General features: G+C 37.6%; 1 protein-coding gene and 1 long non-coding RNA gene across 5 annotated transcripts in view; one reads left to right on the top strand and one right to left on the bottom strand.

The window, feature by feature from the left end:
- Positions 1-8174, bottom strand: part of taf1a (TATA box binding protein (TBP)-associated factor, RNA polymerase I, A) — a 29293-nt gene extending 21119 nt beyond the window's left edge. For 2 of the 3 annotated variants that reach the window (XR_009804090.1, XM_061886099.1), the window contains exons 1-5: positions 8018-8174; positions 5480-5667; positions 5209-5372; positions 902-1015; positions 624-822 (exon numbers count right to left, since the gene is read on the bottom strand). Coding sequence is in view for 2 of the 3 variants with exons in the window: in XM_061886099.1 (XP_061742083.1) it covers positions 624-822; positions 902-1015; positions 5209-5372; positions 5480-5606 (604 nt within the window). In the remaining variant the exon portion in view is untranslated. Of the gene's footprint in view, positions 1-623; positions 823-901; positions 1016-2737; positions 2792-5208; positions 5373-5479; positions 5668-8017 lie in introns of those variants that run through there. The other variant, XM_061886100.1, reaches the window with a different exon arrangement.
- LOC133542204 (uncharacterized) overlaps positions 1-9003 on the top strand; it is a 185422-nt gene extending 176419 nt beyond the window's left edge. Inside the window, exons 2-4 of one of the 2 annotated variants that reach the window (XR_009804092.1) lie at positions 659-831; positions 5329-5395; positions 8175-9003. This is a non-coding gene — a long non-coding RNA (uncharacterized LOC133542204). Of the gene's footprint in view, positions 1-658; positions 908-5328; positions 5396-8174 lie in introns of both variants that reach the window. The other variant, XR_009804093.1, reaches the window with a different exon arrangement.
- Positions 9004-14232: the final 5229 nt, after the last annotated feature.

Below are 14232 nucleotides of genomic sequence, written 5' to 3'. Positions count from 1 at the left end.
AATGTCAATGTATATTAGCATCTAGCTAGCACATTTTTGTAAAAGTAGAACCTTTCTTTACTCGTAGCGTTTTATGAGTCAATCTCTTTGTTGGCATTGAAAATTGCAACATTGCCTAAAGGTAGTTAGGCCGAGTCCACTCTCAGTGCTGTTGGAGTGATCGCCAAGTGCTAAAGTGCAAAGCGCCCACAGAGTCGGCAACCGGGCGGAACCGAAATATGTCACCGTTGAATTTTACGTGAATTGGTGCCCAAAATGTCCCGAATTCAATACCCACCCTTACTTCAGAACTTTACCAAGCACTTATTTCTTGGTGTTGTTTGAAGCTAGCTTAGCAATCACAATGCCTGCTCTTCGTGTGAAACATGCTTAGCCTCGTCCTCCAGTGTAACGATACTTGATAATGGTACTTAAGAAATGCTGTTTTTTTTGCCATCATCACGTACAGGAGCGGCTCCACACTGTGTATGGAGACACATAATCAGCTGCTAGCCGTGGGACTAAAAATAAATAGCGTCAGCCAGAGTGAATCGTGTTTGATTGGCATCAGCAATGGCGAGCACATACCTTTTAATGATAATAGGCCGATACAATAGAAAATAGGTGTGTGTGTGTTGCCTTACTGATGCCGCTGGCGTTGTTTTTCTTCTCGCACCAGATAACATAATCCAGCAGACTCCTGTAGGCTTGGATCAGTTTTGTCGTCTGAATCTGACATGCCGACTCTTTCCCGTGCCGCCAACTTTCGGCGATAGAGATGTGGCGCTTTGCGTTCTCGACCTGGCCGTGGAGCATGAGGTGGAAGGAATGTTCCAGACAGATCTGGAGGAGGTAAACAACAATTCAGCAGGAGGGGCCGCCGTGTGTGACACAGTTGTGCACAGCGGTGGAGGGGGCGTACCAGCAGGTAATGTTTCACGCCGGAATGTTTCATTTGCTCGTAGATGATGTTGTAGTCCTCCATCTTTGAGCTGGGGTGATGATGAAGGATTTCTGTGCTTATTCTCCAGATTAACTGAAAGGCAAATGAAACCTTATTTGTTTTAAACCTTAACAACTAAGGTATTTCTTGAATTTGTTATTAATTAGATTGTTATTGATGATACACCAATAGAATATGTTCAACAAAATTCATTCTTAGGAGTGGTAATAGATGGAAATATCTCATGTAAGCCTCATATAAGTTACCTGAGGACAAAAGTTGCTAAATGTGTTGGAATGATGAGGAGATCATGTCATTTATTGAACACCAATACTCTGCTGTTATTGTATCATTCATTTTTTATGTCATATTTAAACTATTGTGTTGAAGTCTGGGGAAATTGTTATAAATCACATCTACAGCTTTTAGTCACTCTGCAGAAAAAGGCCATCAGGATTGTGTCCAATGTTCACTACAGACATCATTCAAATCCACTAATTATGGGGATAAAGTAACTTAAACTGAATGATGTGATCAACTTTAAAACTGCTCAGATTATGTTTAGGGCATCCCAAAACTCTCTACCATCCAATATACAGAACCTATTCCATGATAGAGATGATCACCATAGTTACAGTCTAAGAGGAAGCAACAAATTATATTTGCCTAAATTTAGAACAATTTTAAAATCAATGTGCATTTCAGTGCGTGGAGTCAACTTAGGGTACAAGTTAAAAACGTTTTCTAGCATGATTCAATTTAAAACACTGTTTAAAAAAGAAATACTGAAGAAGTACGACGAGGAAAGAGAGTGATGCCCTCAGCACAGAGGGATGGGAGAGAGGTGTATGGTCAGAGTGTTTGTGTGTGTGAGTGTGTGTGCGTGCGTGCGTGCATGTGTGTTGTCGCGTCTTGTCTTGTCTCATAGTAACAGTGGTACTATTGTATTGTTAGTGTACAAGAGTGTTTCTTGTTTTTGTTTATATAGTATTGTTCTAGTATTGTTTATGTTAAATGTGGAATGAGTGAGAGGGGTTGGGATATTATAAGCATCTGCTTCATCCAACCCCTTTTCAAGCTGTCACGCCAAATTTCTTCTCCCTACAACCCCCCCCCCCCCCCCCCCACATTTACTTCCGGGGTCATGATTAATACAGACGTTTTGTTAACGCTATATTATAAAAAATATAACGCTATATTATAAAAAATATAACGCTATATTATAAAAATACAGACGTTTTGTTAACGCTATTTTATAAAAAAATGTAAAAAACAATTTACAAACACAAGCTATGGGATGATATAAAAGGAAACGTGACCCCGGAAGTAAATGCGTCATCCCATAGCTTGTGTTTGTAAATTGTTTTTAAAAAAATGTTATAATATAGCGTTAACAAAACGTCTGTGTTTTTATAATATAGCGTTATATTTTTATAATATAGCGTTATATTTTTATAATATAGCGTTATATTTTTATAATATAGCGTTAACAAAACGTCTGTATTAATCATGACCCCCGGAAGTAAATTTGGCGTGACAAAGCCTTGCAAAAATATATCTGCCAAAATGTAAAAAAAATGTGTTTTGTTGTACTGTTCAGGTTTGAAATAAATATTTCAGTTTAATTCAATTGATTGACGTTCAAAAGGCTTTTACCCTTCAAGCGCAACCTATTGTGCTCGCGTCCAGGAAAGGTGACTGTGCTTGTAATAATTTTTAATGTCAAGGCATCCAAAGTGGGGCCCCTGGAGTCATTTGGTTTGGCCCACCAAAAAGTGGCTTCCCAAATGTAATACATTTTATACCAATACCAACCTCCTTAGAAGCTCACGGGGGTGTCCAAATTCAATATTGATATCGAATATCAGTCTGACATAAAAAAAAAAAAAAAAAAACAAGCATCAAATTATATCAACTTGCATCCAAACTGTCTGATTTTATCTCCAATACAAGCAGTCCTGCAATGCATTTACTAATGCAAAGCCGGACAACCAGTTAACATCGACATGTTCTTAAATAATCACACAAAGTTAGTCTTTTCTTCTACTTAAGTCAAGTAATTTACAAAAGGTAAACATGGTAGGCTATAAGCTAGAAGCTAGCAGCTACACAACAGCTAAGTACACCAGAGCAACAAAAGCTTGACATACGTGTCCTTAATTGGACAACAATGTTGTCTAAAAGCCCATTAATGTCGGTATACACAAAAAATCTATATTTTAAAATAACATTGGGTGCCAGTTATATAATTACTACATTCCTCCGTAAAATAGATAAACTGATGTGATACATTTCTATATTACCTAAAAGGAAATTGGCTTTGTTTGATAAAATCCTACCCTAACATTTAATAAAGTAAAATACAAATAGAGCAGCAAGAGAAGTATATATATGCATCAACAATAAGATTTGCCAGAACGCCTGGACAGGACAGATTTTATAAGATTTAAATAAAAAAAATCAATTTTATTTCAAAAACGATTAAGAATCGTTACAAAAAGGAATTGTGATTCATTCGAAAATCGATTTTTGTTGACACTCCTATATGTATCAAATAATTATAATTCATATCTATATATTGAAGTCTCCAACAGAGAAACGTATTAGAAAGTATCCAGTAACAAACGTGTCCGCATCATTCAACTTAGTGCTTCGTGTGCATCATGAGCTTATTTATAAGTTATTGTGATCACTAAATGCCACCGGGAAAAAAACCATTACCACTCCACTCCAACTTAAAGACAGCATTAGTTCATTCCAGGCGGTTACTAATAAATAGATTGGTGTTTATCATGCCGATTGTTGTTCTCTGTTTGATTAATTTCACTTGATCAAAACTTTTGCTAATATTCCACTCTACGTATGATTCCTGCTGATATTGTATCAAAACAATATTGGTTGTTTAGAGACAGCCCTAAAGCTCACTCAAGTATTGCTAGCATGTCAGCGGGGCTAACTGTCATTGTTATTGTCCCTAATTACAGGAACTTTGTTATTTACGTTGAGGCTATTTTTAAAAGCTGTGTTATGCCCGCATCCTATTGGAACATTTTCCCTTTAGCCAAGTCTGGCACCCCTGGTCTAGAGTGCTCTCATTATGTTAAAATATATATATTTTGACATTTTTTTTTCCTTAACTATGAAAATATTAGATGTATAATAATAATTCCTATTTGCAAAAATTAATTTACCACAGTCAGGCCACGTCCACTGTCTATTCCTAACTAATGTTTGTTTCTTGTGCAGACAAAGCAGGACAAGATAAACAATTGCTTAAACGGCACAATTATAGTCCTCTTACATAGACTAAGTGAAGGTTCCTGCCTACAACACTATGTATTCTGGGTAAAGTGGTACACAAACATTTACTTCCTAGTTTACAAGTATTTAGATATTCATTTATTATTTTTTTGTTTACCCAGGGTAAATAAATTAAAAATAGATTCTCATTTGCAATGATGACCCAGCAAAAAAGGCAGCATTCACATGTTAGATGTGTAGAGGTGAGATGATAACTTCTCCTCATCCCTCATTTACCAACAAAATTTAGCGTTATAGATCGATTTTCACAGTTCACGAATACTCTTCAAGTGATGGGGTAAATGTGTTGGGACATAAATTAATGTTTAGTATGCATTTTTCAAAAGTAAAACATACACAGAGAATGTCTGCAACGTTTGGATAACAGAGCCTACAAAAAGGAAACCTTTGGTCTGGTTTATTTCTACTATAATAATTATTGTTACCTGTAGTTTTCTACACCAAAAATTAATATTTCTTTTATTAGTATGCTTCCAAATGCACAAAAGTTTACCAGAGGCCGCAGCCAAAAGTTTTCACTCGATCGGAACCGTTCAAGTATCAAAATGTTCGGCTCAACCAGGAATCATGTGCTCACCAAGAAAATGTTCGACAATATTCCAGATTACCCAGAATTTTTGTTTTTTTCGGGACATTTTTCCAATTGAAAATGAATAGGACAATTGCCACATTTCTCACCCGATTGGAACTGTTCCACTTTCAACCCCTTTCACTGATCTTGGACAATCAAAACCCTATTTTCCAAGTTAAAAAAAATTCCAGAAATTCCCATTTTTCCAAAGCTCTATTTTCACCTCTTGTCCCAAAATTTTCAAAGTCAACATTTTTTCCCCCGTTTTTGACCTTCAAAACACCTAAATGGTTCCTACTATGATTTTTTTCTACATTTAAAACACTTTCTTGTTGTTGACATAACATGTAATGGTGGTGCTTTGGTCATAATTGTGCACAGATTTTGTTTCTACCTCTTTATAGTGGTGTGCTGAGCCCGCTGTTGTGTCTTCTAGCATTTGGGGGTAACATGCCATATATTGTGCTGCCTCTTGCCATCTGTGATGCAGCAATGACTCTCTGATTCTCTCCAGACAAAGCCTTGTGGATCGGTGAAAGCCCGTTTCTCTTTTTGGCTCTGAAAACAACATTATTGCATCGGTAAGTATTCAGTATTCAGGTTTATAATCAAAACCATCTTATGTTGTTGTTTTTAATGTGTAGGATAGTGTATGTGCAACTCACCCACAAAAAATGACTGCGGCAGTGGAAGCCTTGACTGTTTCCTTACTTTTGTTGGTAAATTGTCAGAGAAATCACTGTAATCTTCTAAATGTGTTGTTGGCCGAAACTCATTGTCTAGATCGTCCATTATTATCAAGGAGGTGGATAGTTCAGTACTATTATTGACTTCTTATGGGCTGTATTTGCACCTGAGGGGACAAATATACAATTATTGTGTTCAGAAGAAAACTACAAGACTGTAGGGCTGGGGCAATAACATTATATTAATATATATCACATGTGTTGGCCATGTGATGAGTTGGCGACTTGTCCAGGGTGTACCCCGCCTTCCGCCCGATTGTAGCTGAGATAGGCACCAGCGCCCCCCCCCCCCCCCCTCCCCGCGGCCCCAAAGGGAATAAGCGGTAGAAAATGGATGTATGGATATATATCACGATAGACACATAAGCCATATAAAACAATGTGTTGGATAAATATATATGTTTTTTGTTCGCAACAAAACGGAATAAGCGGTAGGAAACGGATGGATGGAAACCGGATTACAAAGCAAGGTTGGTTGCATGAACAAAGGCACTCTTGCTCTTATACCCGAGCAACGCAGGAAGTGATCATTAATCACTGGAAGTGACACGCGAACAGCCGATCATATAACATTATCAATTATCAAGGTTGGTTGCGCCATCTTGTTGTATCACGGTTGTTTCATTGCCTGGGGTGAGAAGAGAAAGTGAAACAGGAAGAAATTGCGGATAAAACACGAAACGTCACCTCGACAGTATGGCAGTTTTGGGGATTTTTTAAAACGGACCGTAGTCAGACCAATGTAGAACACCTTAGTCGTGCTCAAAGTTGAGCACAGCCGTAACTTCCTGGCACTAAACATGCAGAAAAAAAATTATTGTCCGGTTTCATTTGGATTTTTTAAAAACGGACGGTTGTTCTTAGTGGTGCCCACCTCTTTTCTTTTCAACCCTCGTCCATTCCCTACTCGGGTACACAAAAACAACAGGTAGGAAATAAGGTGCAGGACTGTATAAGTAAAATTAATTACAATATATAACAAATATGCTACTTTAAAATAATAGTAAATTGGTCCAATAATATTAACTATTGTATAACATAACTTCATTTCCACAATTAAATAAGAATAACAGACCAAATTAAATGTTACACAGCTGTAACTTGCTGGCATTGAACCTGCAGAAAACAGGTTTCTCTGTTTACATGTTCACACTTTGCCCTATTTTGTTAAACTGTATTAACAATTTCTTCATTTTAAGAGCTTATTGTTAGGTGTTCACAGTTATTTTCGATTACATTGATTGTTTTCCGGCTTCCTCCCACTTCCAAAGACATGCACCTGGGGATCGGTTCATTGGCAACACTAAATGGTCCCTGGTGTGTGAATGTTGTCTGTCTATCTGTGTTGGCCCTGCGATGAAGGGGCGGCTTGTTCAGGGTGTACCCCGCCTTCCGCCCGATTGTAGCTGTGATAGGCACCAGCGACCCCCGCGACCTCATAGGGAATAAGCGGTAGAAAATGGATGAATGGATGATTGTTTTCCACGCTTGTGTTGACTTTTACTTTCCTTTTTGCCTTGATAGCTGAGGGGATAATAATTAGAGGAAGATTACATTTTAAGTAAAAACGTTCACATTTAATATTTTTCTCCCGGTCCTTATTTTCAATAGGTCATACAAAATATAAATAGTTATCCAAATCGATAGCTATAAAACACTTTTATCTCAGACTTAGACATAATATACATCGCCCTGCGATGAGGTGGCTACTTGTCCAGGGTGTACCTCGCCTTTCGCCCCATTGTAGCTGAAATAGGCATCAGCGCCCCCAAAGGGAATAAGCGGTAGAAATGGATGGATGGATGATTGTTTACCATGCTTGTGTTGACTTTTACTTTCCTTTTTGCCTTGATTGCTGAGGGGGATAATAGTCAGAGGAAGATTACATTTGAAATAAAAATGTTCACATTTAATATTTTTCTCCCGGTCATACAAAATGTAAAGAGTTATCCACATCGACCGCTATAAAACACTTTTATCTCAGACTTAGACAAACTTTTAATGATCCATTCTTTTTCTAATGCTTACTCCCTTTGGGGTCGCTGGTGCCTATATCAGGTACAATCGGGAGGAAGGCGTGGGGAAATAGTTCCACTCAGTAGCTCAGTTACAAAGGATGAAAAAAAAAAGGACAAGCGGTTAAAAACGGATGGATGGAAAGGATAATGCAGTTATAATGTATCGTGATATATATCGTGATACCGTTTTCCACCAAATTGCCCAGACCTTTAGATCAATGCTACTAATAATATCATATATCCATCCGTCCATTTCCTACCGCTTATCCATTTAACCATGTGAAAATAACACCAAAGTGATGAAAGAAACTTTATCAATGAGAAGACGTTGAGGTTAACTAACTTAACGTGTTAGCTTTGTCAACGTTGCCTGTCTACCATCATCACAAACGACTAGGTTCGTGCGTTTTTGTTTCGAAATATAACACATTATTCCTACCTTGCATGAATTAATGAGAGATCTTCGGAATAATCAGTGAAATTAAATCAAAGTTTAAATCTACAAGAGTTATTTGTATGGAAATATGACGAGAATAACTTCCACATGTGTAATGTTATTAAGAGCGAGGGTTTTCTTCTACTATGTTTGTTGGCAGACAAGACCGCATGACAACACCACGCTGCCCCCTGCAGGTTGAACCTGGAAGCAGTGTGAAACTGCAACGTGTACAGTAATATTTGTCCCACATGCCTCATGTAAACAGATTTTCTCATGTACGTTTCTAATAAAGAGAAGATTATTGTTTCATATCAGGGAGATGGTGGACGTTTTCTAAGGATCCATCCATCCATTTCCTACCGCTTGTCCCTTTTGGGGTCGCGGGGGTTGCTGGAGCCTATCTCAGCTGCATTCGGGCGGAAGGTGGCGTACACCCTGGACAAGTCGCCACCTCATCGTAGGGCCAACACAGATAGACAGACAACATTCACACTCACATTCACACCCTAGGATCCAATCAATTTATCCCCAGGTGTATGTGTTTGGACGTGGGAGGAATTAAACCGGAGTACCCGGAGGGAACCCACGCAGTCACGGGGAGAACATGCAAAGTCCACACAGAAAGATCCTAAGCCCGGGATTGAACTCAGGACTACTCAGGACCTTTGTAATGTGAGTCACATGCACTAACCCCTGCCCCACCATGCTGAGGATGTTAACATATAAAAATAACAACACAATTCCATAGGTGAAGGCTGTTTTTTTCTTTGGAGCCTTTTAGCTTGATGACTATTGAAATATTAAAAATTACCCCTAGACCTTTAATTGATGGAAAAAGTTTGGACGCCACTATCGTGGTTATATTTGTGTCTTAACTACAATGTATTATTTTGGACATTTATGTAACATAATTTTTTTCCTTACAATTCTGTGATTTAAATTTTTTTCATCAAATAATGCTGACTATTTCATCGAATACAAATTTTGTGAGCAAAATGTCCATCCATCCATTTTCTACCGCTTATTCCCTTTCGGGGTCGCGGGGGGCGCTGGCGCCTATCTCAGCTACAATCGGGCGGAAGGCGGGGTACACCCTGGACAAGTCGCCACCTCATCGCAGGGCCAACACAGATAGACAGACAACATTCACACTCACATTCACACACTAGGGCCAATTTTAGTGTTGCCAATCAACCTATCCCCAGGTGCATGTCTTTGGATGTGGGAGGAAGCCGGAGTACCCGGAGGGAACCCACGCATTCACGGGGAGAACATGCAAACTCCACACAGAAAGATCCCGAGCCTGGATTTGAACCCAGGACTGCAGGACCTTCGTATTGTGAGGCAGACGCACTAACCCCTCTGCCACCGTGAAGCCCGTGAGCAAAATGTCTGCGTTTAAAATTCACTTAGCTAAAATAGTGTTTTGAAAATGTAAAATTCAGTGTAAAAAAATCAGTTTAAAATATATTTTCCAGAAAAAAAATCAATGTATGAACATTACATGTGTAAGAAATCAGTTTGAAATAAATCAGTGTAAAAAATCAGTTTAAAATAAATTAGAGTAAAATAATTGGTGCAGAAAAAAAATCTGTGTAGAAAAATGTATGTAAAAGAATTCAGTGTATAAAAATTCAGTGTAAAAAAAGTTCAGTGTGAGAAAAAATTCAGTGCTGAAAAATTCAGTGCAGAAATGTTCATTCATAGTTTTAATTCACTGGAAATTGTCCAGGGTGTACCCCATCTACCGCCCGAATGCAGCTGAGATAGGCTCCAGCACCCTCCGCCACCCCGTAAGGGACGAGCGGTACAAAAATGATGGATTGATGGATGTAAGTGAGTATTGAGTTTTGAAGCAATGGACATTTCTTCACTGAATTTTCATGGACTAAATATTTTACACTTAATTTTTTTACCCTGAATGTTCACCCAATATTTTCTTTACACTGAATTTGAAAACACTGCATTGTATGAAGGTTAATGTGTGTCTTTTTTTACACTGAATTTATGTTTCTGAATTACCGTTTGAATTTTGTGAACTGAATTTTTTTACATCAACTTATGTTGACAATTTCATTGCAAAAAAAAAAATTGGGGCAAGATACATGTATTTAAAAAAATCTGTGTAGAAAAATCAGTGTTTTCAAACTTAGTGTATTAAAATTCAGTGCAGAAAAATGTGCCTAATCCAAAAGCAAGATTTACAGTATTTCCGGTAAATTAAGACTGGGAGAATTAGATGTCTTGATCTAGCGGAAGTTAGTCTTGCCTTTTGAAGCAGCCAATTTAAAAATTTTCAGAACTAAAAATGTTTATACTGAATTTTTATGGTCTGAATTTTAAGACACTTAATTTTTTTACACTGAATTTTTATACGATTAATTTTCATACGCTGATTTTTCAAACACTGAATTTTTCATACGATTAATTTTCATACACCAATTTTTTAAACACTGAATTTTTTCTATGATTAATTTTCAAACACTGTTTTTTTATACACTGAATTTTAACACCAAACATTTTTTACACAGAATTTTTATACGATTTATTTTCATACACTGAATTTTAAAACACAGACTTTTTAAACACATTTTGCTGACTCCATTTTTTCAATGAAATTGTATAATTTGAAAAAATAAACTATTTTAAACTATTGTAGTGGCGTTCTGTACAAAAGTACACTTTAATTTAGGGTTGTTTCGATATGTCATCTTAGTGACATCAAGCACTAAAGTGCACTAATAGCTTGTTTTAAAATGTCTCTGACAATCTTGCACTTTCTGTTTTGAAATTACATGAATGTTTGTGCCACCGCTTAACAACTGTGTAATAAATACAGTTTTGGTAAATTGACTTAGTTGTGATTTCCCTCTCTGCATGAAAGTTTAAAATGAGCATATATTAATGCAGTATGAACAAGAACATTTTAATGTAGACACATAGAATCATCATACTGGTTTGATTGTATGTATCAAGTGTTAATTCAAGGCTAAGGCAAGATATCGAGATATATGTCGTGTATCGAAATATAGCCTTAAAATATTGAGATATTTAAAAAAAGGCCATATCGCCCAGCCCTACTTGAATCTCCTCATGTCAACATCTTGGTGCCACACCAACAAAATGCTCAAGCAACCATTTCCAGATCAGCACCGTATGGAAAAAAATGGTCAAAACAGAAGGGCATGATGTCCACGGGAACCTACCACATAGCGAAGGACATACACTATTTGATTTCCTATTATGTAGCTCATTTTTATTTAACAGTTGTTGAAATATCTTATGTGATATCATGCACTAAAGTGCACTTTATTTGTTTTAAAGGCCTAATGAAACCCACTACTACCCACCACGCAGTCTGATAGTTTATACATCAATGATGAAATCTAAACATTGCAACACATGCCAATACGGCCGGTTTAGTTTACTAAATTAAAATTTTACATTTCCTGCGGAGTTTCTTCTTGAAAACGTCGCGGAATGATGACGCGTATGATGACGCAAGCGCTGGACGTCTCGGGTTGGAGGGGACACATTAGCCCAGCACCACTTACGGCTAAAAGTAGTCTCTTTTCATCGCATAATTACACAGTAATTTGGACATCCGTGTTGCTGTATATTTTGCAATTTGTTCAATTAATAATGAAGTCTATAAAGAATATTGCTGTTGGTGGAAAGCGGTGGATTGCAGCTGCCTTTAGCATCGAAACACAGCCTGTGTTTCTTTGTTTGTTGTGAAGCTTTAACACAAATCGGTCAAGCGACCATGATTTTCTACGGCAACCAGCAAGTTTTTGGATGGGAAAATTGTGATATTAAGTCAGCTCTTACCGGAGACATAGGTGGATTATGGGACCTCCTCCTGCTTCTCAAAAAGGCAGCTGTGATCTTGGCTCCTCCATTGGCTTCTTTGAGAGACACTGGCGTTCACCGCAGCCATCCGACTTTCAGGTATGACTTTACAATTTCACTAAAACACTATTAAAACAATAATCAGATAAGGGATCTTCCAGAATTATCCTAGTAAACGTGTCTAATTACATCTGAAACGGTCCCACTGCCGCTGCCTGGAGCCGTTGTTGTTTTTTTTTTTTTGTGCTTCACTCTAACTTTCCTCATCCATGAATCTTTCATCCTCGCTCAAATTAATGGGGAAATTGTCGCTTTCTCGGTCCAAATAGCTCTTGCTGCTGGAGGCTCACATTATAAACAATGTGAGGATGTGAGGAGCCCTCACACCAGTGACGTCACGCGCACATCGTCTGCTACTTCCGGTACAGGCAAGGCTTTTTTTATTAGCGACCAAAAGTTGCGAACTTTATCGTGGATATTCTCTACTAAATCCTTTCAGCAAAAATATGGCAATATAGCGAAATGATCAAGTATGACACATAGAATGGACCTGCTATCCCCGTTTGGATAAGAAAATCTCATTTCAGTAGGCCTTTAAACTATTGTAGTGGCGTTCTGTACAAAAAGTGCACTTTAATTTAGTGTTGTTTTGATACGTCATCTTAGTGACATCAAGCACAAAAGGGCACTAATAGCTTGTTTTAAAATGTCTCTGACAATCTTGCACTTTCTGTTTTGAAATGACATGAATGTTTGTGCTACTGCTTAATAACTGTTTAATAAATACAGTTTTGGTCAATTGACTTAGTTGTGATTTCCCTCTCTGCATGAAAGTTTAAAATGAGCATATATTAATGCAGTATGAACAAGAACATTTTAATGTAGACAGATAGAATCATCATACTGCTGTGATTATATGTATCAGGTGTTAATTCAAGGCTAAGGCAAGATATCGAGATATAAATCGTGTATCGCAATATGGCCTTAAAATATTAAGATGTTAAAAAAAGGCCATATCGCCCAGCCCTACTTGAAACTCTTCATGTCAACATCTCGGTGCCACACCAACAAAATGCCCAAGCAACCATTTCCAGATCAACAACGTATGAAAAAAATGGTCAAAACAGAAGGACATGATGTCCACAGGAACCTACCACATAGCAAAGGACATACACTATTTGATTTCCTATTATGCAGCTCATTATTATTTGACAGTTATTGAAATATATTGTGTGACGTCATGCACAAAAGTGGACTTTATTTGTTTTAAACTATTGTAGTGGCATTCTGTACAAAAAGTACACTTTAATTCAAGGTTGTTTCGATATGTCATCTTAGTGACAGCAAGCACTAATGTGCACTAATAGCTTGTTTTAAAATGTCTCTGACAATCTTGCACTTTGTTTTGAAATGACATGAATGTTTTGCTACTACTTAATAACTGTTTAATAAATACACTTTTGGTCAATTGACTTAGTTGTGATTTCCCTCTCTGCATGAATGTTTAAAATGAGCATATGAACAAGAATGTTTTAATGTAGACACATAGAATCATCATACTGCTGTGATTATATGCATCAGGTGTTAATTCAAGGTTAAGGCAAGATATCGAGATACATAATGTGTATCGCGATATGGCCTAAAAATATGGAGATATTAATAAAACGGGGCAGCACTGTGGAACAGGGGTTAGTGCGTCTGCCTCACAATACGAAGGTCCTGAGTAGTCTTGGGTTCAATCCCGGGCTCGGGATCTTTCTGTGTGGACTTTGCACGTTCTCCCCGTGACTGCGTGGGTTCCCTCCGGGTACTCCGGCTTCCTCCCACTTCCAAAGATATGCACCTGGGGATAGGTTGATTGGCAACAGTAAAATTGGCCCTAGTGCAGGGGTGTCAAACTCAAATACAGAGTGGGCCAACATTTAAAACTGAACAAAGCTGCGGGCCAAGGTTGAACAAATTAACCTTTTAATGGGGACCCAAACAAGTTTTGCATGGAACATTGAACAAGCAAGGCTTATATACGGTAACTTTATAGTGGCATGCAAAATCGAGTTTCAAATAATAATGATAATAATTTAAAAATATCAATGGCATATCAAATAAAATTTAAATACAAATTTAATGCCTCTTTTCTATTTGCAGCCTTCTGAGGTAAATATCAAAATATATTGTAGTGTCCCGAAAGAGTTAGTGCTGCAAGGGGTTCTGGATATTTGTTCTGTTGTGTTTATGTTATGTTACAGTGCAGATGTTCTCCCGAAATGTGTTTGTCATTCTTGTTTGGTGTGAGTTCACAGTGTGGCGCATATTTGTAACAGTGTTAAAGTTGTTTTATATGGACACCTTTAGTGTGACCTGTA

Source organism: Nerophis ophidion, linkage group LG24 (assembly GCF_033978795.1).
Source record: "Nerophis ophidion isolate RoL-2023_Sa linkage group LG24, RoL_Noph_v1.0, whole genome shotgun sequence".
In the NCBI taxonomy this organism is placed as follows: Eukaryota; Metazoa; Chordata; class Actinopteri; order Syngnathiformes; family Syngnathidae; genus Nerophis; species Nerophis ophidion.
Note: the sequence above shows the minus strand (reverse complement) of the source record. Positions and strands in the feature narration are given on the sequence as shown.